This window comes from Salmo salar, chromosome 26 (assembly GCF_965601325.2).
Source record: "Salmo salar chromosome 26, fSalSal1, whole genome shotgun sequence".
Taxonomy (NCBI): domain Eukaryota; kingdom Metazoa; phylum Chordata; class Actinopteri; order Salmoniformes; family Salmonidae; genus Salmo; species Salmo salar.
In genome coordinates, this window is record NC_138316.1 from 52,948,357 (window position 1) to 52,975,000 (window position 26,644).

At 49.9% G+C, this 26,644-nt stretch overlaps 1 protein-coding gene across 1 annotated transcript in view; it reads right to left on the minus strand.

Moving 5' to 3' along the window:
• slc9a5 (solute carrier family 9 member A5) overlaps window positions 1-26,644 on the minus strand; it is a 100,290-nt gene that overhangs the window by 26,692 nt on the left and 46,954 nt on the right. Inside the window, exons 5-9 of the mRNA XM_082969909.1 lie at window positions 16,641-16,719; window positions 15,549-15,726; window positions 12,791-13,011; window positions 10,823-11,025; window positions 5,129-5,218 (exon numbers count right to left, since the gene is read on the minus strand). Of these exons, the coding sequence (XP_082826035.1) occupies window positions 5,129-5,218; window positions 10,823-11,025; window positions 12,791-13,011; window positions 15,549-15,726; window positions 16,641-16,719 (771 nt within the window). The remainder of the gene's footprint in view (window positions 1-5,128; window positions 5,219-10,822; window positions 11,026-12,790; window positions 13,012-15,548; window positions 15,727-16,640; window positions 16,720-26,644) is intronic.

The window sequence follows — 26,644 nt, forward strand, 5'->3', positions numbered from 1 at the left end:
TTCAGTCAAACAGTGGTCAAAAGCCTGGGGAGAGACCGTATACAGTCTGGATTAACAAAGATTATTCAGTCAGGTCAGAGACCTGGGGAGAGACTATATACAGTCTGCACTGTAAGGTTGAGGTCTCTGGGTCAGTAAATACCATGGGGCTCGGCTATTATCTGAGAGAGTCGACCAGTATCTGACACAGTGTTACAGAAGAGAGTCGGCCCGTATCTGTCAGTGTTACAGAAGAGAGTCGGCCTGTATCTGTCAGTGTTACAGAAGAGAGTCGGCCCGTATCTGTCACAGTGTTACAGAAGAGAGTCGGCCCGTATCTGTCAGTGTTACAGAAGAGAGTCGGCCTGTATCTGTCAGTGTTACAGAAGAGAGTCGGCCCGTATCTGTCACAGTGTTACAGAAGAGAGTCGGCCCGTATCTGTCAGTGTTACAGAAGAGAGTCGGCCCGTATCTGTCAGTGTTACAGAAGAGAGTCGGCCCGTATCTGACACAGTGTTACAGAAGAAAGTCGGCCCGTATCTGTCAGTGTTACAGAAGAGAGTCGGCCCGTATCTGTCAGTGTTACAGAAGAGAGTCGGCCCGTATCTGTCACAGTGTTACAGAAGAGAGTCGGCCTGTATCTGTCAGTGTTACAGAAGAGAGTCGGCCCGTATCTGTCACAGTGTTACAGAAGAGAGTCGGCCCGTATCTGTCACAGTGTTACAGAAGAGAGTCGGCCCGTATCTGCCACAGTGTTACAGAAGAGAGTCGGCCTGTATCTGTTACAGGAGAGAGTCGGCCCGTATCTGTCACAGTGTTACAGAAGAGAGTCGGCCCGTATCTGTCATAGTGTTACAGAAGAGAGTCGGCCCGTATCTGTCTCAGTGTTACAGAAGAGAGTCGGCCCGTATCTGTCAGTGTTACAGAAGAGAGTCGGCCCGTATCTGTCACAGTGTCACAGAAGAGAGTCGGCCCGTATCTGTCACAGTGTTACAGAAGAGAGTCGGCCCGTATCTGACACAGTGTTACAGAAGAGAGTCGGCCCGTATCTGACACAGTGTTACAGAAGAGAGTCGGCCCGTATCTGTCACAGTGTTACAGAAGAGAGTCGGCCCGTATCTGTCACAGAAGAGAGTCGGCCCGTATCTGACACAGTGTTACAGAAGAGAGTCGGCCCGTATCTGTCACAGTGTTCCAGAAGAGAGTCGGCCCGTATCTGTCACAGAAGAGAGTCGGCCCGTATCTGACACAGTGTTACAGAAGAGAGTCGGCCCGTATCTGTCACAGTGTTACAGAAGAGAGTCGGCCCGTATCTGTCACAGAAGAGAGTCGGCCAGTATCTGTCAGTGTTACAGAAGAGAGTCGGCCCGTATCTGTCACAGTGTTACAGAAGAGAGTCGGCCCGTATCTGTCAGTGTTACAGAAGAGAGTCAGCCCGTATCTGACACAGTGTTACAGAAGAGAGTCGGCCCGTATCTGTCAGTGTTACAGAAGAGAGTCGGCCCGTATCTGTCACAGTGTTACAGAAGAGAGTCGGCCCGTATCTGACACCGTGTTACAGAAGAGAGTCGGCCCGTATCTGACACAGTGTTACAGAAGAGAGTCGGCCCGTATCTGTCACAGTGTTACAGAAGAGAGTCGGCCCGTATCTGTCACAGAAGAGAGTCGGCCCGTATCTTTCAGTGTTACAGAAGAGAGTCGGCCCGTATCTGTCACAGTGTCACAGAAGAGAGTCGGCCCGTATCTGTCACAGTGTTCCAGAAGAGAGTCGGCCCGTATCTGTCACAGTGTTACAGAAGAGAGTCGGCCCGTATCTGTCACAGTGTTACAGAAGAGAGTCGGCCCGTATCTGACACCGTGTTACAGAAGAGAGTCGGCCCGTATCTGACACAGTGTTACAGAAGAGAGTCGGCCCGTATCTGTCACAGTGTTACAGAAGAGAGTCGGCCCGTATCTGTCACAGAAGAGAGTCGGCCCGTATCTTTCAGTGTTACAGAAGAGAGCCGGCCCGTATCTGTCACAGTGTCACAGAAGAGAGTCGGCCCGTATCTGTCACAGTGTTCCAGAAGAGAGTCGGCCCGTATCTGTCACAGTGTTACAGAAGATAGTCGGCCCGTATCTGTCAGTGTTACAGAAGAGAGTCGGCCCGTATCTGACAAAGTGTTACAGAAGAGAGTCGGCCCGTATCTGTCAGTGTTACAGAAGAGAGTCGGCCAGTATCTGTCACAGTGTTACAGAAGAGAGTCGGCCCGTATCTGACAGTGTTACAGAAGAGAGTCGGCCCGTATCTGTCACAGTGTTACAGAAGAAAGTCGGCCCGTATCTGTCAGTGTTACAGAAGAGAGTCGGCCCGTATCTGACACAGTGTTACAGAAGAAAGTCGGCCCGTATCTGTCAGTGTTACAGAAGAGAGTCGGCCCGTATCTGACACCGTGTTACAGAAGAGAGTCGGCCCGTATCTGTCACAGTGTTAAGGAAGAGAGTCGGCCCGTATCTGTCACAGTGTTACAGAAGAGAGTCGGCCCGTATCTGACACAGTGTTACAGAAGAGAGTCGGCCCGTATCTGTCAGTGTTACAGAAGAGAGTCGGCCCGTATCTGTTACAGAAGAGAGTCGGCACATATCTGACACAGAAGAGAGTCGGCCCGTATCTGACACAGAAGAGAGTCGGCCCGTATCTGACACAGTGTCACAGAAGAGAGTCGGCCCGTATCTGTCACAGTGTTACAGAAGAGAGTCGGCCCGTATCTGTCAGTGTTACAGAAGAGAGTCGGCCCGTATCTGTTACAGAAGAGAGTCGGCACATATCTGACACAGAAGAGAGTCGGCCTGTATCTGTCACAGAAGAGAGTCGGCCCGTATCTGGCACAGAAGAGAGTCCGCCTGTATCTGTCACAGTGTCACAGAAGAGAGTCGGCCCGTATCTGTCAAGGTGTTACAGAAGAGAGTCGGCCAGTATCTGTCAGTGTTACAGAAGAGAGTGGGCCCGTATCTGTCACAGTGTCACAGAAGAGAGTCGGCCCGTATCTGACACAGTGTTACAGAAGAGAGTCGGCCCGTATCTGTCACAGTGTCACAGAAGAGTGTCGGCCCATATCTGACACCATGTTACAGAAGAGAGTCGGCCCGTATCTGTCAGTGTTACAGAAGAGAGTCGGCCCGTATCTGACACAGTGTTACAGAAGAGAGTCGGCCCGTATCTGACACAGTGTTACAGAAGAGAGTCGGCCCGTATCTGTTACAGAAGAGAGTCGGCCCGTATCTGTCACAGTGTTACAGAAGAGAGTCGGCCCGTATCTGACACAGTGTTACAGAAGAGAGTCGGCCCGTATCTGACACAGTGTTACAGAAGAGAGTCGGCCCGTATCTGACAAAGTGTTACAGAAGAGAGTCGGCCCGTATCTGTCAGTGTTACAGAAGAGAGTCGGCCCGTATCTGTTACAGAAGAGAGTCGGCCCGTATCTGTCAGTGTTACAGAAGAGAGTCGGCCCGTATCTGACACAGTGTTACAGAAGAGAGTCGGCCCGTATTTGTTACAGAAGAGAGTCGGCCCGTATCTGTCACAGTGTTACAGAAGAGAGTCGGCCCGTATCTGTTACAGAAGAGAGTCGGCCCGTATCTGTCACAGTGTTACAGAAGAGAGTCGGCCCGTATCTGTTACAGAAGAGAGTCGGCCTGTATCTGTTACAGTGTTACAGAAGAGAGTCAGCCCGTATCTGTCAGTGTTACAGAAGAGAGTCGGCCCGTATCTGTTACAGAAGAGAGTCGGCCCGTATCTGTTACAGAAGAGAGTCGGCCCGTATCTGTCACAGAAGAGAGTCGGCCCGTATCTGTCAGTGTTACAGAAGAGAGTCGGCCCGTATCTGTCACAGTGTCACAGAAGAGAGTCGGCCCGTATCTGTCACAGTGTTACAGAAGAGAGTCGGCCCGTGTCTGTCGCAGAAGAGAGTCGGCCCGTATCTGTCACAGTGTCACAGAAGAGAGTCGGCCCGTATCTGTCACAGTGTTACAGAAGAGAGTCGGCCCGTATCTGTTACAGTGTTACAGAAGAGAGTCGGCCCATATCTGTTACAGTGTTACAGAAGAGAGTCGGCCCGTATCTGACACAGTGTTATAGAAGAGAGTCGGCCCGTATGTGTCACAGTGTTACAGAAGAGAGTCGGCCCGTATCTGTTACAGAAGAGAGTCGGCCCGTATCTGTCACAGTGTTACAGAAGAGAGTCGGCCCGTATCTGTCACAGTGTTACAGAAGAGAGTCGGCCCATATCTGTCACAGAAGAGAGTCGGCCCGTATCTGACACAGAAGAGAGTCGGCCCGTATCTGTCACAGAAGAGAGTCGGCCGTATCTGACACAGAAGAGAGTCGGCCCGTATCTGACACAGTGTTACAGAAGAGAGTCGGCCCGTATCTGTCACAGTGTTACAGAAGAGAGTCGGCCCGTATCTGTTACAGAAGAGAGTCGGCCCATATCTGACACAGTGTTACAGAAGAGAATCGGCCCGTATCTGTCACAGTGTTACAGAAGAGAGTCGGCCCGTATCTGTCACAGAAGAGAGTCGGCCCGTGTCTGACACAGTGTTACAGAAGAGAGTCGGCCCATATCTGACACAGTGTTACAGAAGAGAGTCGGCCCGTATCTGTCACAGAAGAGAGTCGGCCCGTATCTGTCACAGAAGAGAGTCGGCCCGTATCTGTTACAGAAGAGAGTCGGCCCGTATCTGTCACAGTGTGTGTGTGTGTGTGCGTGAGTGGGTGCATGTGTGTGTGTGCGTGCGTGAATACGTGGGTGGGTGGGTGTGTGTATGCGTGGGTGTGTGTGTGTGTGTGTGTGTTTGTGTGCGTGCGTGCATGTGTGTGTGTGAATACGTGAATGCGTGGGTGTGTGTGTGTGTGCGTGCGTGCGTGCGTGCGTGCGGGTGTGTGTGTGCGTGCGTGGGCGGGTGTGTGTGTGCGTGTGTGTGTGTGTGTGTGTGTGCGTGCGTGGGTGGGTGTGTGTGTATGTGTGTGTGTGTGTGTGTGTGTGTGTGGGTGTGTGTGTTAGTTGAGGAGCTGCAGCTCAATCTGTGAGTCCCTCCTGTCAGTCTGTCTCCGTTCAGTCGAGGCCGTAACGGCTGTTCCTGTGATGTGACATTAAACTGAATCACTCACTCGTTCGTGTATCTCCTCGTTGATGGTGGGCTTGCGGTTAGTGGCACGAGGTACTTTGAGCCAGTTCACTAGAGGCTTGATGGTCAGACCCTGGAAGAGAGAGAGAGAGAGAGAGAGAGAGAGAGAGAGAGAGAGAGAGAGAGAGAGGGGGGAGGGAGTGAAAGAGGGAGAGAGAGAGAGGGGAGGGGAGGGGGGGTGAAAGAGGGAGAGAGAGACAGAGAGAGAGGGCGAGAGAGAGAGAGAGAGAGAGAGAGAGAGAGAGAGAGAGAGAGAGACAGAGAAAGAGAGGGGGACAGAGAGAGAGAGAGAGAGAGACAGAGAAAGAGAGGGGGACAGAGAGAGAGAGAGAGAGAGAGAGGGAAAAAGCAAAGAAGGAGTTACAGTAGATTAGAGGAGAAATGTAAATCCTCCCGTTCACACCCAGCTCACAGGATAAACCCCAGGCCCCCTCCCCAGGACACACCAGGCCCCCTCCACCAGGTCCCCTCCCCAGGACACACCAGGCCCCCTCCCCAGGCCCCCTCCCCAGGCCCCCTCCCCAGGACACACCAGGTCCCCTCCCCAGGACACACCAGGCCCCCTCCACCAGGTCCCCTCCCCAGGTCCCCTCCCCAGGTCCCCTCCCCAGGTCCCCTCCCCAGGACACACCAGGCCCCGTCCCCAGGCCCCCTCCCCAGGTCCCCTCCCCAGGACACACCAGGCCCCCTCCACCAGGTCCCCTCCCCAGGTCCCCTCCCCAGGTCCCCTCCCCAGGTCCCCTCCCCAGGACACACCAGGCCCCGTCCCCAGGCCCCCTCCACCAGGTCCCCTCCCCAGGTCCCCTCCCCAGGACACACCAGGCCCCGTCCCCAGGCCCCCTCCACCAGGTCCCCTCCCCAGGTCCCCTCCCCAGGTCCCCTCCCCAGGACACACCAGGCCCCGTCCCCAGGCCCCCTCCCCAGGTCCCCTCCCCAGGTCCCCTCCCCAGGCCCCCTCCCCAGGCCCCCTCCCCAGGACACACCAGGCCCCCTCCCCGTGTTCTGATATCACCCGGATCAACACACAGATAAACCACATCTTGATCCATGTGATTATCAACGTAGGACAACAAACAGGAAATAGACAGCGTGTTGGATAAGGCAGAGCAAGGTCAGCCTTGGGGGGACGGGGGCTAAGATCTCTCCAAGACTGTTGAGTCAACAGAAAACAAGCTCTGGACTGGGTTGATGTATTAGCGCTTGGCTGGAACAGAAACCTGCACCCATTACACAAAAGGGGTGAGAGACTAGATGTCATGTCTTCCCGGTATAGGGACCTCCTATATATGATTATAGGTCTAATCACGGAAATACATACAGCATAAAATCCCTTTAAATTTAAAAGGATAATAGTGAAGATTCGGCATTTCACTTTTAAAATGTATTAGCCTACATTTTTTTATTTTTGAATGTGTTATAAATACAACCGGTAATGATGTGGCCTCAGTTGGTAGAGCATGGCGCTTGCAACGCCAGGGTTGTGGGTTCGATTCACCACGGGGGGACCAGTCCTTAGTAGTACACTACCATAGGGCCCTGGTACCACGGTCCCGTGTAGCTCAGTTGGTAGAGCATGGCGCTTGCAACGCCAGGGTTGTGGGTTCGATTCACCACGGGGGGGACCAGTCCTTAAAAAAAATGTAATTAAATCTATGCATTCTACTGTAAGTCGCTCTGGATAAGAGCGTCTGCTAAATGACTAAAATGTAAAATGTCAAATGTTTTCATCTAATTGTCAAACAATTACTTCAAAAAAGGCTCATGTATAAGCTTCCCTTCCGCACGTTATTACGTTACGGGTGAGAGAATAGCTGTTACGTCTCACGTTTCTCACGTATCATTTTTGGTGGAAGGCCATTAGTTAGTCAACTTGTCTATAATTGGATAAACACAGCTTCTCTTCTGTCATTAACCTGATGTTCCTCCCAGAACACTAAAAAACTCCACGATCAGCAGAATGATGTCATAAATCAATAGAACGAAATCAACGCATCAGCGACAAATCTAGGTTGACATCGGGTAAAGTTCTCTCTTTCATTTCTGCTTCTCTCACGCGGAGCGAGAACGTTTGAGGAGCGGGGGAGAACGTTTGAGGAGCGGGGGAGAACGTTTGAGGAGCAAGGGAGAACGTTTGAGGAGCGGGGGAGAACGTTTGAGGAGCGGGGGAGAACGTTTGAGGAGCGGGGGAGAAAGTTTGAGGAGCGGGGGAGAACGTTTGAGGAGCGGGGGAGAACGTTTGAGGAGCGGGGGAGAACGTTTGAGGAGCGGGGGAGAACGTTTGAGGAGCGGGGCGAGAACGTTTGAGGAGCGGGGGAGAACGTTTGAGGAGCGGGGGAGAACGTTTGAGGAGCGGAGCGAGAACGTTTGAGGAGCGGGGGAGAACGTTTGAGGAGCGAGGGAGAACGTTTGAGGAGCGGGGGAGAACGTTTGAGGAGCGGGGGAGAACGTTTGAGGAGCGGGGAAGAACGTTTGAGGAGCGGGGAAGAACGTTTGAGGAGCGGGGGAGAACGTTTGAGGAGCGGGGGAGAACGTTTGAGGAGCGGGGGAGAACGTTTACGGACCTGGGAGAACATTTACGGACCTGGGAGAACATTTACGGACCTGGGAGAACATTTACGGACCTGGGAGAACATTTACGGACCTGGGAGAACATTTACGGACCTGGGAGATTTTCAGTTTGACGGGTTTAAAAGAAAATGAAAAGCTGTGAAAACAATCCATCATGCTTCATATTTCTCCATTCTGGTTCCAGAGACAAAATTAACTTTTGGTCTATAATTTTAATGCAAGGAACACCTAGTTCTGCAGGAGTTAATATTATAATAGACTACAGTCGGTGTCCAGACTTCAGTCAATATGCTCAGCCGGTCCGGACCAGCTAGACTACAGTCCGTGTCCAGACTTCAGTCAATATTATAATAGACTACAGTCCGTGTCCAGACTTCAGTCAATATTATAATAGACTACAGTCGGTGTCCAGACTTCAGTCAATATTATAATAGACTACAGTCTGTGTCCAGACTTCAGTCAATATTATAATAGACTACAGTCGGTGTCCAGACTTCAGTCAATATTATAATAGACTACAGCCAGTGTCCAGACTTCAGAGACTATTCCATCTATCAGGCTATATCCATACTGCGCCATTTGATAAATGCAAAGAGACCGTCACTTCCAAAACCCCCAGAAAGTGTTATGAATGACATTTAGTAATTACCATTCATTAGGCCCAAGTCTTGGGAGCTGAATTGATGCCTACATTGATGCCAGCGAGCGTCTCGGCTATTCGTCTCTGCCTTGGCAAAATGTCCGCGTTACCATCCAACTACACTCCGCATTTATTAAGAGCATATTTCATACGTTTTCAAATCTATTCGCTCATTTTTCATGCGTCTGACATTCGGTAATGATAAATAGTGTAATAGCCTACAGTCTTCTTGAAATCTGTTTAATTATTGTGATAGGCTCACGTTTTACACGGCACGGCGTACCCTCACGTTTTACCGGAACGGCGTACCCTCACGTTTTACACGGCACGGCGTACCCTCCCGTTTTACCGGCACGGCGTTCCCTCACGATTTACACGGCACGGCGTTCCCTCACGATTTACACGGCACGGCGTACCCTCACGATTTACACGGCACGGCGTACCCTCCCGTTTTACCGGCACGGCGTTCCCTCACGATTTACACGGCACGGCGTACCCTCCCGTTTTACACGGATCGCCTTACTTTCACCCCTGATTCCGAGGGCGAGCTAGTCTGTAAAACCCAGAATAGCCCATTGGCTGAATAGCTGTCAACCTGCTCTGTCCTCCAGCCATCCCCTGCTGTCCTACCTGCCTGGCTGTCCCCCATGGCTCCTATCCCCTATATAGTGCACTACCTTTGACCAGAGTCCTATGGGCCCTGACCAAAAGTAATGCACTATATAGGGAATAGGGTGCCATGTCGGATAGACCCGCCCTCTGTTTGCTCACATTATCCCCTATCACACACTATTCACTACCACACATTATCCCCTATCACACATTATTCACTACCACACATTATCCCCTATCACACATTATCCCCTATCACACATTATCCACTACCAGACATTATTCACTACCACACATTATCCCCTATTACACATTATCCACTATTACACATTATCCACTATCACACATTATCCACTATTACACATTATCCACTATTACACATTATCCACTATCAAATCATCCACTATCACATTACCCACACCCACACATTATCCACTATCACACATTATCCACTATCACATTACTCACTACCACACATTATCCACTATCACATTACCCACACCCACACATTATCCACTATCACACATTATCCACTATCACATTACTCACTACCACACATTATCCACTATCACATTATCCACTATCACATTATCCACTATCACATTACATCCACTAGTGTATAATCCTAGTAGTACTAGTCTATCTCCTGTTTCTGTAGAGTGAGTACTCCCCCTGGACAGGACACTAGTCCATCTCCTGTTTCTGTAGAGTGAGTACTCCCCCTGGACAGGACACTAGTCCATCTCCTGTTTCTGTAGAGTGAGTACTCCCCCTGGACAGGACACTAGTCCATCTCCTGTTTCTGTAGAGTGAGTACTCCCCCTGGACAGGACACTAGTCCATCTCCTGTTTCTGTAGAGTGAGTACTCCCCCTGGACAGGACACTAGTCCATCTCCTGTTTCTGTAGAGTGAGTACTCCCCCTGGACAGGACACTAGTCCATCTCCTGTTTCTGTAGAGTGAGTACTCCCCCTGGACAGGACACTAGTCCATCTCCTGTTTCTGTAGAGTGAGTACTCCCCCTGGACAGGACACTAGTCCATCTCCTGTTTCTGTAGAGTGAGTACTCCCCCTGGACAGGACACTAGTCCATCTCCTGTTTCTGTAGAGTGAGTACTCCCCCTGGACAGGACACTAGTCCATCTCCTGTTTCTGTAGAGTGAGTACTCCGCCTGGACAGGACACTAGTCCATCTCCTGTTTCCGTAGAGTGAGTACTCCGCCTGGACAGGACACTAGTCCATTTCCTGTTTCCGTAGAGTGAGTACTCCCCCTGGACAGGACACTAGTCCATCTCCTGTTTCTGTAGAGTGAGTACTCCCCCTGGACAGGACACTAGTCCATCTCCTGTTTCTGTAGAGTGAGTACTCCCCCAGGACAGGACACTAGTCCATCTCCTGTTTCCGTAGAGTGAGTACTCCCCCTGGACAGGACACTAGTCCATCTCCTGTTTCTGTAGAGTGAGTACTCCCCCTGGACAGGACACTAGTCCATCTCCTGTTTCTGTAGAGTGAGTACTCCCCCTGGACAGGACACTAGTCTATTTCCTGTTTCTACAGCGTGAGGCAGCTGTTCCTTTACACTTGTGTGTACAAGGTAGTTGTTGTGGAATTGGTAGATTACTTGTTAGATATTAGACTGCACGGTCGGAATTAGGAATTAGAAGCACAAGCATTTCGCTACACTCGCATTAACACCTGCTAACCATGTGTATGTGACAAATAACATTTGATTTGATTTGAGGAAAAAACTCCTGGCCTTAATTAATTCCATATAGAACGATAGACCCTATTCAATTTTCTGGACTAAAATATATGTATTAAAATATGTATTAAAATATCTCTAGTAAATACTTTACCTGGAACATGACAGTGAAGAAGACCACTATGATGGTAGTGGCCACGAAGTAGTCTTTAGCCGGGACCCGTTCTGCGTCCAGCAGCACCACCAAGGCAAATGCCACCGCCCCTCGCAGGCCACCGTACGACATCACCACCTGGTCGATCTTGTCCAATGGGACGAGACGGAACCAGTTCAACACCCAGGTCTGCATGACCACACCTGAAAGAGAGCAGAGAGTATTGATCAGCTACAGTATATTACTTATTTCCCCCCCCCCCCCCACACAACAATATAAATGAAGTCATACCAATACATTGTCAGACTCATCATTGAGTATTGATAAAGGGCAGCAGGGTAGCCTAGTGGTTACAGCGTTGGACTAGTAACTGAAAGGTTGCAAGTTGGAATCCCCCGAGCTGACAAGGTACAAATCTGTCGTTCTGCCCCCTGAACAAGGCAGTTTAACCCACTGTTCCCCGGTAGGCCGTCATTGAAAATAAGAATTTGTTCTTAACTAGTTCAATAAAGATTAATAAAATTGATAAAGGGCAGGAGATATTCAGCCACCTTTTGGAGTTAATTGAAAGAGTGATTATTTTATCATCTAACTCTGTTTGGCATTAAAGGTTTTATAGTGGGGCCCGATTACTGATAATACACGCTGGATCCTCAAGACTCTGTTCAGTATCTGTGTGTAAAGCAAGCTCCCTGACGAAAGGCTTGTTCAGACAAGCTCCCTGACGAAAGTATCTTTCACACAAGCTCCCTGACGAAAGTATCTTCCAGACAAGCTCCCTGTCGAAAGTATCTTCCAGACAAGCTCCCTGACGAAAGTATCTTCCAGACAAGCTCCCTGATGAAAGGCTCGTTCAGACAAGCTCCCTGACGAAAGTATCTTCCACACAAGCTCCCTGATGAAAGTATCTTCCAGACAAGCTCCCTGACGAAAGTATCTTCCAGACAAGCTCCCTGACGAAAGTATCTTCCAGACAAGCTCCCTGACGAAAGGTTCTTCCAGACAAGCTCCCTGACGAAAGACTCTTCAGACAAGCTCCCTGACGAAAGTATCTTCAGACAAGCTCCCTGACGAAAGTATCTTCCAGACAAGCTCCCTGACGAAAGGCTTTTTCAGACAAGCTCCCTGACGAAAGTATCTTCAGACAAGCTCCCTGACGAAAGTATCTTCCAGACAAGCTCCCTGACGAAAGTATCTTCCAGACAAGCTCCCTGACGAAAGACTCTCCAGACAAGCTCCCTGACGAAAGTATCTTCAGACAAGCTCCCTGATGAAAGACTCTTCAGACAAGCTCCCTGACGAAAGACTCTTCAGACAAGCTCCCTGACGAAAGGCTCGTTCAAATAAGCTCCCTGACGAAAGGTTCTTCCAGACAAGCTCCCTGACGAAATACTCTCCAGACAAGCTCCCTGACGAAAGTATCTTCAGACAAGCTCCCTGATGAAAGACTCTTCAGACAAGCTCCCTGACGAAAGACTCTTCAGACAAGCTCCCTGACGAAAGTATCTTTCAGACAAGCTCCCTGACGAAAGGCTTGTTCAGACAAGCTCCCTGACGAAAGTATCTTCCAGACAAGCTCCCTGACGAAAGTATCTTCCAGACAAGCTCCCTGACGAAAGTATCTTCCAGACAAGCTCCCTGACGAAAGGCTTGTTCAGACAAGCTCCCTGACGAAAGGCTTGTTCAGACAAGCTCCCTGACGAAAGTATCTTCCAGACAAGCTCCCTGACGAAAGGCTTGTTCAGACAAGCTCCCTGACGAAAGTATCTTTCAGACAAAAATTGTTGGGTCAAATAAATCCACAGTAAGGACAGAGAAGTGCTCCTTTCTTTGTGGTTCGTAGGTCCACTCTCACCCAGGGGCTACAATCCCTGATACACAGAGGTATATTATTGCTATTCACCTTCAGCTACGTGTGGATTAACAACGTTGGGTACAATATCAATGTTTTAGTAAGGCAGCACCTACCCAGGGCCCTGAAGACGAAGATAAAGATGAGCGTACAGGAGATGAGTCCTGTGTCCCAGGCCCACTTAGACTTGTCCACGGCTGAGATGCCCAGGAAGATGAAAATGATGGTCTCGGCGATGCTGGCTAGGGTTTTCATCGTGTACTTCACCGTGGTACGAGACTTCTGGGATATGTTAGCCTCCACGTACTTGTTACAGCCGATACCACAGAACGTCATTCTGAAGGTGGAGAGAGAGAGAGAGAGGACAGGAGAGGACCAGGGTCCAGATTTACAAAACACTTTACAAAACACAAAACGTTTCTTAAAAAGTTCATAAGATAGTTCGTAAGTGCAATTCCTCAACAATATCGTAAGATTTAATGATTTTCTTACAAAATCCTCAAATATCTTCTTAAGATGTTTGTTGCTAGGCAACCGATTTAGCTAGCTATCTAGTTAGCAACGGTAATCATGTTAGCATATTTACAACTGAGATGACTGTTTTTGGGTTTAAAAATAATCAATACTGAAACTTTCAGATAAAGTTTGTGAGTGAATTAAGTTCAATTGTTTTCATGAGCTGTTTTCTCTCACTGCCCTTGAGTTTAAAACAATGGTTTAGATATCTAGGAATTTAAAAAACATTTCCCACAAACTCTATTTTCAAGAATATAATTTCTTAACTTTTTTGCTTAAGGAGAAACACAAGTAAACAGCGTAAGATAATTTCCAAGAACCTTTTTTAAGGAGTAACAACTTTGCTTAACTTTCTTCTTAAATCTATAGTTATAGTTAAGAGGAAAAAAATGGCAGCTAAGAAGAGATTTCTTCTAGAGAAGGTTGAGAGAATCTGGGCCCAGATCTGGGCCCAGGGTTCGAGTTTCAGTGAAGTCCGGAAGAGGGGGGGGGGAATTTTTTGAAAGTTGAAGCTCATTTACTGTATTTCAATACAATTTAAAACCTTTTTTTAAATGCTATTTGGAGAACAGCAAAACAACCCAAAATAACCCCCAGAGCCATTATCACCTTGGCTGCTGTAGGTTCATTCACCTCAGTCCATCTATAAACACACAGCCTGTTATACAATAACCCCCAGCCATTATTACCTCAGTCCATCTATAAACACACAGCCTGTTATACAATAACCCCCAGCCATTATTACCTCAGTCCATCTACAAACACACAGCCTGCTATACAATAACCCCCAGCCATTATTACCTCAGTCCATCTATAAATACACAGCCTGTTATACAATAACCCCCAGCCATTATTACCTCAGTCCATCTATAAATACACAGCCTGTTATACAATAACCCCCAGCCATTATTACCTCAGTCCATCTATAAACACACAGCCTGTTATACAATAACCCCCAGCCATTATTACCTCAGTCCGTCTACAAACACACAGCCTGTTATACAATAACCCCCAGCCATTATTACCTCAGTCCATCTATAAACACACAGCCTGTTAGTTATACAATAACCCCCAGCCATTATTACCTCAGTCCATCTATAAACACACAGCCTGTTAGTTATACAATAACCCCCAGCCATTATTACCTCAGTCCATCTATAAACACACAGCCTGTTATACAATAACCCCCAGCCATTATTACCTCAGTCCATCTACAAACACACAGCCTGTTATACAATAACCCCCAGCCATTATTACCTCAGTCCATCTATAAACACACAGCCTGTTATACAATAACCCCCAGCCATTATTACCTCAGTCCATCTATAAACACACAGCCTGTTATACAATAACCCCCAGCCAGTATTACCTCAGTCCATCTACAAACACACAGCCTGTTATACAATAACCCCCAGCCATTATTACCTCAGTCCATCTATAAACACACAGCCTGTTATACAATAACCCCCAGCCATTATTACCTCAGTCCATCTACAAACACACAGCATGTTAGTTATACAATAACCCCCAGCCATTATTACCTCAGTCCATCTACAAACACACAGCCTGCTATACAATAACCCCCAGCCATTATTACCTCAGTCCATCTATAAACACACAGCCTGTTATACAATAACCCCCAGCCATTATTACCTCAGTCCATCTATAAATACACAGCCTGTTATACAATAACCCCCAGCCATTATTACCTCAGTCCATCTACAAATACACAGCCTGTTATACAATAACCCCCAGCCATTATTACCTCAGTCCATCTATAAACACACAGCCTGTTATACAATAACCCCCAGCCATTATTACCTCAGTCCATCTATAAACACACAGCCTGTTATACAATAACCCCCAGCCATTATTACCTCAGTCCATCTACAAACACACAGCCTGTTATACAATAACCCCCAGCCATTATTACCTCAGTCCATCTATAAACACACAGCCTGTTAGTTATACAATAACCCCCAGCCATTATTACCTCAGTCCATCTACAAACACACAGCCTGTTATACAATAACCCCCAGCCATTATTACCTCAGTCCATCTATAAACACACAGCCTGTTATACAATAACCCCCAGCCATTATTACCTCAGTCCATCTACAAACACACAGCCTGTTATACAATAACCCCCAGCCAGTATTACCTCAGTCCATCTATAAACACACAGCCTGTTAGCTGTTAGCTGTTAGCAACTGTAATGTTATGAAGGGGGGAGATAGAAGACATGATTCACGCTGACACGTAGCATCAGTGATGAAACAAATGCAAACATATTTTTTGAGTGCAGGCCATCACATTTTCCGTGGTGATTTCTATAACACACACTAAAGATGTACTCACGACAAGATGGCGGACAGAGAGAAGAGTTCAGCGGTGAGGTAGGCCAGGTAGACCATGAGGAAGACCAAGAGAGGCTCAATGATGCGGACCTTCTTGGTGAAACGCGTGAGGAAGGCTAGGAGAGCAGCAAATATCAGACCCACCATGGTTCCCCCAATACTGACGATGAGGAAGGAGGCTGAGGAGGGAGAGGAAGGAGAGGAGGGGGGAGGAGGAGGAAGGGTGGAGGGAGACGGGGAGGAAGAGGAGAGGGGAGGAGGAAGGGTGGAGAGAGACAGGGACGAAGAGGAGAGGGAGGAAGAGGAGTGAGGAGGAGGAAGATGGGGAGGAGGAGGGGTAGAGGGAGACAGGGAGGAAGAGGAGAGGGGAGGAGGAGGAGGGGGAAGGGTGGAGGGAGACAGGGAGGAAGAGGAGGAAGATGGGGAGAAGGAGGGGTAGAGGGAGACAGGGAGGAAGAGGAGAGGAGGAAGATAGGGAGGAAGAGGAGAGGAGGAAGATGGGGAGGAGGACGAGGGGTGGAGGGAGACAGGGAGGAAGAGGAGAGGGGAGGAGGAGGAATGGTAGAGGGAGACAGGGAGGAAGAGGAGAGGGGAGGAGGAAGATGGGGAGGAGGAGGAGAGGGGAGGAGGAGGAGGAATGGTGGAGGGAGACAGGGAGGGAGAGGGGAGGAGGAAGATGGGGAGAAGGAGGGGTAGAGGGAGACAGGGAGGAAGAGGAGAGGGGAGGAGGAAGATGGGGAGAAGGAAGGGTGGGGAGAGCGGGAGGCAGAGGAGAGGGAGGAGGAAGATGGGGAGGAGGAAGGGTAGAGGGAGACAGGCAGGAAGAGGAGAGGGGAGGAGGAAGGGTGGGGAGACAGGCAGGAAGAGGGTGGGAGACAGGGAGGAAGAGGCGAGGGGAGGAGGAAGATAGGGAGGAGGAGGAGGAAGGGTGGGGAGACAGGCGGAGACGGGGGAGCAGGAGGAGATGGGGGAGGAGGAGGAAGATGGGGAGGGAGAGTCTTTAGGTTCAGAGACAGGAAATCAGGAGAAGGATATCATAGTGTAAATAAACTACAGCTAACAGATTACAGCTAATAACAGAACACATCCTCACCCACTCCTTTGAAATAGTCAGCTGTCTGAACATTCTCAGGGCCCACCTCCACGAAGGACATGTACACCTTATACAACACCTGCAGAGAAGGACAAATTACATCATCAGGAGATTGTCTTTGTAACTCTCTCCATAACACAATGCGTTCTCTATACAGGTGGGTGTTACTTATTGGCAGTGCACAGCACACTGCAGTGCTGCAGGCCTGGGGTTGGTTATAACCCTGATCCACTATTAAAGGCCTGGGGTTGGTTATAACCCTGATCCACTATTAAAGGCCTGGGGTTGGTTATAACCCCGATCCACTATTAAAGGCCTGGGGTTGGTTATAACCCTGATCCACTATTAAAGGCCTGGGGTTGGTTATAACCCCGATCCACTATTAAAGGCCTGGGGTTGGTTATAACCCCGATCCACTATTAAAGGCCTGGGGTTGGTTATAACCCCGATCCACTATTAAAGGCCTGGGTTTGTTTATAAGCCTGATCCACTATTAAAGGCCTGGGGTTGGTTATAACCCTGATCCACTATTAAAGGCCTGGGGTTGGTTATAACCCCGATCCACTATTAAAGGCCTGGGGTTGGTTATAACCCCGATCCACTATTAAAGGCCTGGGTTTGTTTATAAGCCTGATCCACTATTAAAGGCCTGGGGTTGGTTATAACCCTGATCCACTATTAAAGGCCTGGGGTTGGTTATAAGCCTGATCCACTATTAAAGGCCTGGGGTTGGTTATAACCCTGATCCACTATTAAAGGCCTGGGGTTGGTTATAACCCCGATCCACTATTAAAGGCCTGGGGTTGGTTATAACCCCGATCCACTATTAAAGGCCTGGGTTTGTTTATAAGCCTGATCCACTATTAAAGGCCTGGGTTTGTTTATAAGCCTGATCCACTATTAAAGGCCTGGGGTTGGTTAAAACCCTGATCCACTATTAAAGGCCTGGAGTTGGTTATAACACTGATCCACTATTAAAGGGCTGGGGTTGATTATAACCCTGATCCACTATTAAAGGCCTGGGGTTGGTTATAACCCTGATCCACTATTAAAGGCCTGGGGTTGGTTATAACCCTGATCCACTATTAAAGGCCTGGGGTTGGTTATAACCCTGATCCACTATTAAAGGCCTGGGGTTGGATATAACCAATCCTCACCACGGGCTGCACAGCATCTCAGAGTAGAAGTGCTGATCTAGCATCAGTTTAGCCTAGGATCTAGGCTCAGCGCTCCTACTCTGAAACGATTGATCAATACAGACGACAGTGGTTGGCGTCAGCGCTTGGCTCTTCTGCAGTATAATCTTCCCCGTAAACTTGGTTTCTCTCCTCACAAAGCGTGGTAGCAACACTGTAATAAAGCAGAGGGCCTGAAATCCTAGGTTACATCCCCAAATAGCACCCTATTCTCAAGTCAGTGCACACAAAAAAAGGGGGAATTAGGGTTCCATTTGGGACGCAAAAACATAGTGTCCGGGGTGACGGTGTTAACTTCACAACTCACTGGACTCCCCCAAAAAAAAGAATTAAAGACCGTAGAAACAATTCTGTGAGTTAATAAAAAAACGTTTTAAAAAAGAGAACGAACAACATCAAGTGGGTTGTGTTGTGCTGATACACCAGAGAACAAAGAAATATGAGAGAGAGACGTTTTAATTTTTTAAATTTTTATTAAGTGTTCAGCATTAGAATGTTACTGTGTTCACACGCAACGATGTAAATAGACTTTTTAATGAGTCTAACGGCCTATTCTGAAAAAAACCCCTTGAGAAAAGCCGCTTAAATTTCTCATCAAATAAGCCTGAGCTTGAGACGGGGGGGGGGACGGGACGGATTACGGTTAACCAGACATGGGTTCAAATAGTGTTTGCTTTAGGCTTCGCGTGCCAGGTGGACATGGTTTTAAACGTTTCAGACTGTTCAATCGGTTCAATCGTAAAACGGACAAGCTCAATCAAGCACAGATACAGTGTTTTGAAAACGATTTCAATTAGTATTTCAACCCAGGTCGGTGTTGTGGCTAGCTAACAGGGCCCCTCGCTAGCCCCTCAGTCCTAGCCTGATGATCCATATAGCTAGCGGGACAAGACTGTAACTACCAATTGGATATCAGCAGAATGTAAATACTCGTCTTGTTGTTATTGCTGTGCAGCATCGATGCTGACCAGGAGAAAACTAGTCTTGTTGTTATTGCTGTGCAGCATCGATGCTGACCAGGAGAAAACTAGTCTTGTTGTTATTGCTGTGCAGCATCGATGCTGACCAGGAGAAAACTAGTCTTGTTGTTATTGCTGTGCAGCATCGATGCTGACCAGGAGAAAACTAGTCTTGTTGTTATTGCTGTGCAGCATCGATGCTGACCAGGAGAAAACTAGTCTTGTTGTTATTGCTGTGCAGCATCGATGCTGACCAGGAGAAAACTAGTCTTGTTGTTATTGCTGTGCAGCATCGATGCTGACCAGGAGAAAACTAGTCTTGTTGTTATTGCTGTGCAGCATCGATGCTGACCAGGAGAAAACTAGTCTTGTTATTGCTGTGCAGCATCGATGCTGACCAGGAGAAAACTAGTCTTGTTATTGCTGTGCAGCATCGATGCTGACCAGGAGAAAACTAGTCTTGTTGTTATTGCTGTGCAGCATCGATGCTGACCAGGAGAAAACTAGTCTTGTTGTTATTGCTGTGCAGCATCGATGCTGACCAGGAGAAAACTAGTCTTGTTATTGCTGTGCAGCATCGATGCTGACCAGGAGAAAACTAGTCTTGTTATTGCTGTGCAGCATCGATGCTGACCAGGAGAAAACTAGTCTTGTTATTGCTGTGCAGCATCGATGCTGACCAGGAGAACATTTGGATCCCATTTCAGAGTGTTGAGGAGAGATTTGCCAATAGAAGAGGGATTGGACACTGAACCTAGTGGATTATTCCCTACAGAGAGTAGATTATTAAACGGACCCAGAGTTGAACGGAGGTAGAGGAGGGGCAGCACAGAGCCCAGGAGGGGCAGCACAGAACCCAGGAGGGGCAGCACAGAACCCAGGAGGGCAGCACAGAACCCAGGAGGGCCAGCACAGAGCCCAGGAGGGGCAGCACAGAACCCAGGAGGGGCAGCACAGAACCCAGGAGGGGCAGCACAGAACCCAGGAGGGGCAGCACAGAACCCAGGAGGGGCAGCACAGAGCCCAGGAGGGGGAGCACAGAGCCCAGGAGGGGCAGCACAGAGCCCAGGAGGGCAGCACAGAACCCAGGAGGAGCAGTACAGAACCCAGGTGGCTGTATATATGTGTCCTATTTCACACATTTACAACGGTGTGTGAATTTGGGAAAGTGTTTTTTTTTTGGCATATCCCATCTCCCCCTGAGGCATCCTGGGAGTGGGGTCAGGGCCAGGGTCTATCCCATCTCCTCCTGAGGCACCCTGGGAGTGGGGTCAGGGCCAGGGTCTATCCCATCTCCTCCTGAGGCACCCTGGGAGTGGGGTCAGGGCCAGGGTCTATCCCATCTCCTCCTGAGGCATCCTGGGAGTGGGGTCACGGCCAGGGTCTATCCCATCTCCTCCTGAGGCATCCTGGGAGTGGGGTCAGGGCCAGGGTCTATCCCATCTCCTCCTGAGGCACCCTGGGAGTGGGGTCAGGGCCAGGGTCTATCCCATCTCCTCCTGAGGCATCCTGGGAGTGGGGTCAGGGCCAGGGTCTATCCCATCTCCTCCTGAGGCATCCTGGGAGTGGGGTCAGGGCCAGGGTCTATCCCATCTCCCCCTGAGGCATCCTGGGAGTGGGGTCAGGGCCAGGGTCTATCCCATCTCCCCCTGAGGCATCCTGGGAGTGGGGTCAGGGCCAGGGTCTATCCCATCTCCTCCTGAGGCATCCTGGGAGTGGGGTCAGGGCCAGGGTCTATCCCATCTCCTCCTGAGGCACCCTGGGAGTGGGGTCAGGGCCAGGGTCTATCCCATCTCCTCCTGAGGCATCCTGGGAGTGGGGTCAGGGCCAGGGTCTATCCCATCTCCTCCTGAGGCATCCTGGGAGTGGGGTCAGGGCCAGGGTCTATCCCATCTCCTCCTGAGGCATCCTGGGAGTGGGGTCAGGGCCAGGGTCTATCCCATCTCCTCCTGAGGCATCCTGGGAGTGGGGTCAGGACCAGGGTCTATCCCATCTCCTCCTGAGGCATCCTGGGAGTGGGGTCAGGGCCAGGGTCTATCCCATCTCCTCCTGAGGCATCCTGGGAGTGGGGTCACGGCCAGGGTCTATCCCATCTCCTCCTGAGGCATCCTGGGAGTGGGGTCAGGGCCAGGGTCTATCCCATCTCCTCCTGAGGCATCCTGGGAGTGGGGTCAGGGCCAGGGTCTATCCCATCTCCTCCTGAGGCATCCTGGGAGTGGGGTCAGGGCCAGGGTCTATCCCATCTCCTCCTGAGGCACCCTGGGAGTGGGGTCAGGGCCAGGGTCTATCCCATCTCCTCCTGAGGCACCCTGGGAGTGGGGTCACGGCCAGGGTCTATCCCATCTCCTCCTGAGGCACCCTCAGAGTGGGGTCAGGGCCAGGGTCTATCCCATCTCCCCCTGAGGCATCCTGGGAGTGGGGTCAGGGCCAGGGTCTATCCCATCTCCTCCTGAGGCACCCTGGGAGTGGGGTCAGGGCCAGGGTCTATCCCATCTCCTCCTGAGGCATCCTGGGAGTGGGGTCAGGACCAGGGTCAGAGATTATAAACCCTGGAACCATTAGGGTTAACTGCCTTGGGGTGGCACATGGACAGGATTTACACCTTGTAGGCTTGGGGATTCGAACTAGCAACCTTTCAGTTACTGGCTCAACGCTCTAACCGCTAAGCTACCTGCCACCCACACACACTAGTGTGTTTGTTGGTGTGTGTGTGTGTGTCTCCAGTAACGAAGAATGCCCGGGTTACTGGTCCAATACCCTGTAATCCCACAAAGACGGGCCAACTACTAATGTGTAAATCCCTCCTCTTCAGTTGACCAGGGTATTCATGGAGCTGTGTGAATCCCTCTTCAGTTGACCAGGGTATTCATGGAGCTGTGTGAATCCCACTTCAGATGACCAGGGTATTCATGGAGCTGTGTGAATCCCTCTTCAGATGACCAGGGTATTCATGGAGCTGTGTGAATCCCTCTTCAGATGACCAGGGTATTCATGGAGCTGTGTGAATCCCCCCTCTTCAGATCACCAGGGTATTCATGGAGCTGTGTGAATCCCCCCTCTTCAGATCACCAGGGTATTCATGGAGCTGTGTGAATACCTCCTCTTCAGATGACCAGGGTATTCATGGAGCTGTGTGAATCCCTCCTCTTCAGATGACCAGGGTATTCATGGAGCTGTGTGAATCCCTCTACAGATGACCAGGGTATTCATGGAGCTGTGTGAATCCCTCCTCTTCAGATGACCAGGGTATTCATGGAGCTGTGTGAATCCCTCCTCTTCAGATGACCAGGGTATTCATGGAGCTGTGTGAATCCCTCCTCTTCAGATGACCAGGGTATTCATGGAGCTGTGTGAATCCCTCCTCTTCAGATGACCAGGGTATTCATGGAGCTCTGTGAATCCCTCCTCTTCAGATGACCAGGGTATTCATGGAGCTGTGTGAATCCCTCCTCTTCAGATGACCAGGGTATTCATGGAGCTGTGTGAATCCCTCTTCAGATGACCAGGGTATTCATGGAGCTGTGTGAATCCCTCCTCTTCAGATGACCAGGGTATTCATGGAGCTGTGTGAATCCCTCTTCAGATGACCAGGGTATTCATGGAGCTGTGTGAATCCCTCTTCAGATGACCAGGGTATTCATGGAGCTGTGTGAATCCCTCCTCTTCAGATGACCAGGGTATTCATGGAGCTGTGTGAATCCCTCCTCTTCAGATGACCAGGGTATTCATGGAGCTGTGTGAATCCCTCTTCAGATGACCAGGGTATTCATGGAGCTGTGTGAATCCCTCCTCTTCAGATGACCAGGGTATTCATGGAGCTGTGTGAATCCCTCCTCTTCAGATGACCAGGGTATTCATGGAGCTGTGTGAAGCCCTCTTCAGATGACCAGGGTATTCATGGAGCTGTGTGAATCCCTCCTCTTCAGATGACCAGGGTATTCATGGAGCTGTGTGAATCCCTCCTCTTCAGATGACCAGGGTATTCATGGAGCTGTGTGAATCCCTCCTCTTCAGATGACCAGGGTATTCATGGAGCTGTGTGAATCCCTCCTCTTCAGGATGACCAGGGTATTCATGGAGCTGTGTGAATCCCTCCTCTATCAGATGACCAGGGTATTCATGGAGCTGTGTGAATCCCTCTTCAGATGACCAGGGTATTCATGGAGCTGTATAAATCCCTCGACAGATGACCAGGGTATTCATGGAGCTGTGTGAATCCCTCGACAGATGACCAGGGTATTAATGGAGCTGTGTGAATCCCTCCTCTTCAGATGACCAGGGTATTCATGGAGCTGTGTGAATCCCTCCTCTTCAGATGACCAGGGTATTCATGGAGCTGTGTGAATCCCTCCTCTTCAGATGACCAGGGTATTCATGGAGCTGTGTGAATCCCTCTTCAGATGACCAGGGTATTCATGGAGCTGTGTGAATCCCTCTTCAGTTGACCAGGGTATTCATGGAGCTGTATGAATCCCTCTTCAGATGACCAGGGTATTCATGGAGCTGTGTGAATCCCTCTTCAGATGACCAGGGTATTCATGGAGCTGTGTGAATCCCTCCTCTTCAGATGACCAGGGTATTCATGGAGCTGTGTGAATCCCTCCTCTTCAGATGACCAGGGTATTCATGGAGCTGTATGAATCCCTCTTCAGATGACCAGGGTATTCATGGAGCTGTGTGAATCCCTCTTCAGATGACCAGGGTATTCATGGAGCTGTATGAATCCCTCTTCAGATGACCAGGGTATTCATGGAGCTGTATGAATCCCTCTTCAGTTGACCAGGGTATTCATGGAGCTGTGTGAATCCCTCTTCAGATGACCAGGGTATTCATGGAGCTGTATGAATCCCTCTTCAGATGACCAGGGTATTCATGGAGCTGTATGAATCCCTCTTCAGTTGACCAGGGTATTCATGGAGCTGTATGAATCCCTCTTCAGTTGACCAGGGTATTCATGGAGCTGTATGAATCCCTCTTCAGTTGACCAGGGTATTCATGGAGCTGTATGAATCCCTCTTCAGTTGACCAGGGTATTCATGGAGCTGTATGAATCCCTCTTCAGATGACCAGGGTATTCATGGAGCTGTGTGAATCCCTCTTCAGATGACCAGGGTATTCATGGAGCTGTATGAATCCCTCTTCAGTTGACCAGGGTATTCATGGAGCTGTATGAATCCCTCTTCAGATGACCAGGGTATTCATGGAGCTCAGTGGACTGCTGCTGTAAGCATGCGTTGTGAGGTGTGTTTTAATAAGGGCCGCTGGGCGTGATCGTCAGAGGGTAATCGTGATCGCTCTCTAAATCCTGGGTACTTTACCAATTTAAGGTCACAGGTCATATATACAAAAGGAGCTTGTTGTGGCGGGTTTAGTGGGTTGGCTAGGGACAAACGGAGAAATGAGAGGGGGGGGGACAGAGAGAGAGAGAGACGAGAGGGGGGACAGAGAGAGAGAGAAGAGAGGGGGGACAGAGAGAGAGAGAGAGAGAGGGGGGGGGACAGAGAGAGAGAGAGAGAGAGGGGACAGAGAGAGAGAGAGAGAGGGGGACAGAGAGAGTGAGAAGAGAGGGGGGACAGAGAGAGAGAGAGAAGAGAGGGGGGACAGAGAGAGAAGAACCGTTAAGTTCTACAACCACCTAACAGGAGACAATTCCCTGGAGAAGAGTCCCCTCAGCAAGCTGGTCCTAGAGAAGAGTCCCCTCAGCAAGCTGGTCCTGGAGAAGAGTCCCCTAAGCAAGCTGGTCCTAGAGAAGAGTCCCCTCAGCAAGCTGGTCCTGGAGAAGAGTCCCCTCAGCAAGCTGGTCCTAGAGAAGAGTCCCCTCAGCAAGCTAGTCCTGGAGAAGAGTCCCCTCAGCAAGCTGGTCCTAGAGAAGAGTCCCCTCAGCAAGCTGGTCCTGGAGAAGAGTCCCCTAAGCAAGCTGGTCCTAGAGAAGAGTCCCCTCAGCAAGCTGGTCCTGGAGAAGAGTCCCCTCAGCAAGCTGGTCCTGGAGAAGAGTCCCCTCAGCAAGCTGGTCCTAGAGAAGAGTCCCCTCAGCAAGCTGGTCCTGGAGAAGAGTCCCCTCAGCAAGCTGGTCCTAGAGAAGAGTCCCCTCAGCAAGCTGGTCCTGGAGAAGAGTCCCCTCAGCAAGCTGGTCCTAGAGAAGAGTCCCCTCAGCAAGCTAGTCCTGGAGAAGAGTCCCCTCAGCAAGCTGGTCCTAGAGAAGAGTCCCCTCAGCAAGCTGGTCCTAGAGAAGAGTGCCCTCAGCAAGCTGGTCCTGGAGAAGAGTCCCCTCAGCAAGCTGGTCCTAGAGAAGAGTCCCCTCAGCAAGCTGGTCCTGGAGAAGAGTCCCCTCAGCAAGCTGGTCCTGGAGAAGAGTCCCCTCAGCAAGCTGGTCCTGGAGAAGAGTCCCCTAAGCAAGCTGGTCCTAGAGAAGAGTCCCCTCAGCAAGCTGGTCCTGGAGAAGAGTCCCCTCAGCAAGCTGGTCCTGGAGAAGAGTCCCCTCAGCAAGCTGGTCCTGGAGAAGAGTCCCCTCAGCAAGCTGGTCCTGGAGAAGAGTCCCCTCAGCAAGCTGGTCCTGGAGAAGAGTCCCCTCAGCAAGCTGGTCCTAGAGAAGAGTCCCCTCAGCAAGCTGGTCCTGGAGAAGAGTCCCCTCAGCAAGCTGGTCCTAGAGAAGAGTCCCCTCAGCAAGCTGGTCCTGGAGAAGAGTCCCCTCAGCAAGCTGGTCCTGGAGAAGAGTCCCCTCAGCAAGCTGGTCCTGGAGAAGAGTCCCCTAAGCAAGCTGGTCCTGGAGAAGAGTCCCCTCAGCAAGCTGGTCCTGGAGAAGAGTCCCCTCAGCAAGCTGGTCCTGGAGAAGAGTCCCCTAAGCAAGCTGGTCCTGGAGAAGAGTCCCCTCAGCAAGCTGGTCCTGGAGAAGAGTCCCCTCAGCAAGCTGGTCCTAGAGAAGAGTCCCCTCAGCAAGCTGGTCTTGGAGAAGAGTCCCCTCAGCAAGCTGGTCCTGGAGAAGAGTCCCCTCAGCAAGCTGGTCCTGGAGAAGAGTCCCCTAAGCAAGCTGGTCCTAGAGAAGAGTCCCCTAAGCAAGCTGGTCCTGGAGAAGAGTCCCCTCAGCAAGCTGGTCCTAGAGAAGAGTCCCCTCAGCAAGCTGGTCCTGGGGCTCTGTTCTCAAACAGACCCCACAGAGCCCCAGGACAACAACACAATTAGACCCAACCAAATCATGAGAAAACAAAAAGATAATTACTTGACACATTGGAAAGAATTAACAAAAAAAACAGAGCAAACTAGAATGTTGTTTGGTCCTAAACAGAGAGAACACAGTGGCAGAATACCTGACCACTGGGACTGACCCAAACTTAAGGAAAGCTTTGACTATGTACAGACTCAGTGAGCATAGCCTTGCTATTGAGAAAGGCCGCCGTAGGCAGACCTGGCTCTCAAGAGAAGACAGGCTATGTGCAACACTGCCCAAAAAATGAGGTGGAAACTGAGCTGCACTTTCCTCCTGCCAAATGTAGGACCATATTAGAGAGACATATTTCCCTCAGATTACACAGACCCACAAAGTATTAGAAAACATCCGATTCTGATGAACTCCCATATCTACTGGGTGAAATACCACAGTGTGACATCACAGCAGCCAGATTTGTGACCTGTTGCCACAAGAAAAGGTCAACCAGTGAAGAACAAACACCATTGTAAATACAACCCATATTTATGTTGATTTATTTTCCATTTTGTACTTTAACTATTTGCACATCGTTACAACACTGTATATAGACATAATATGACATTTAAAATGTCTTTATTCTTTTGGAACTTTTGTGAGTGTAATGTTTACTGTTCATTTTTATTGTTAATTTCACTTTTGTTTATT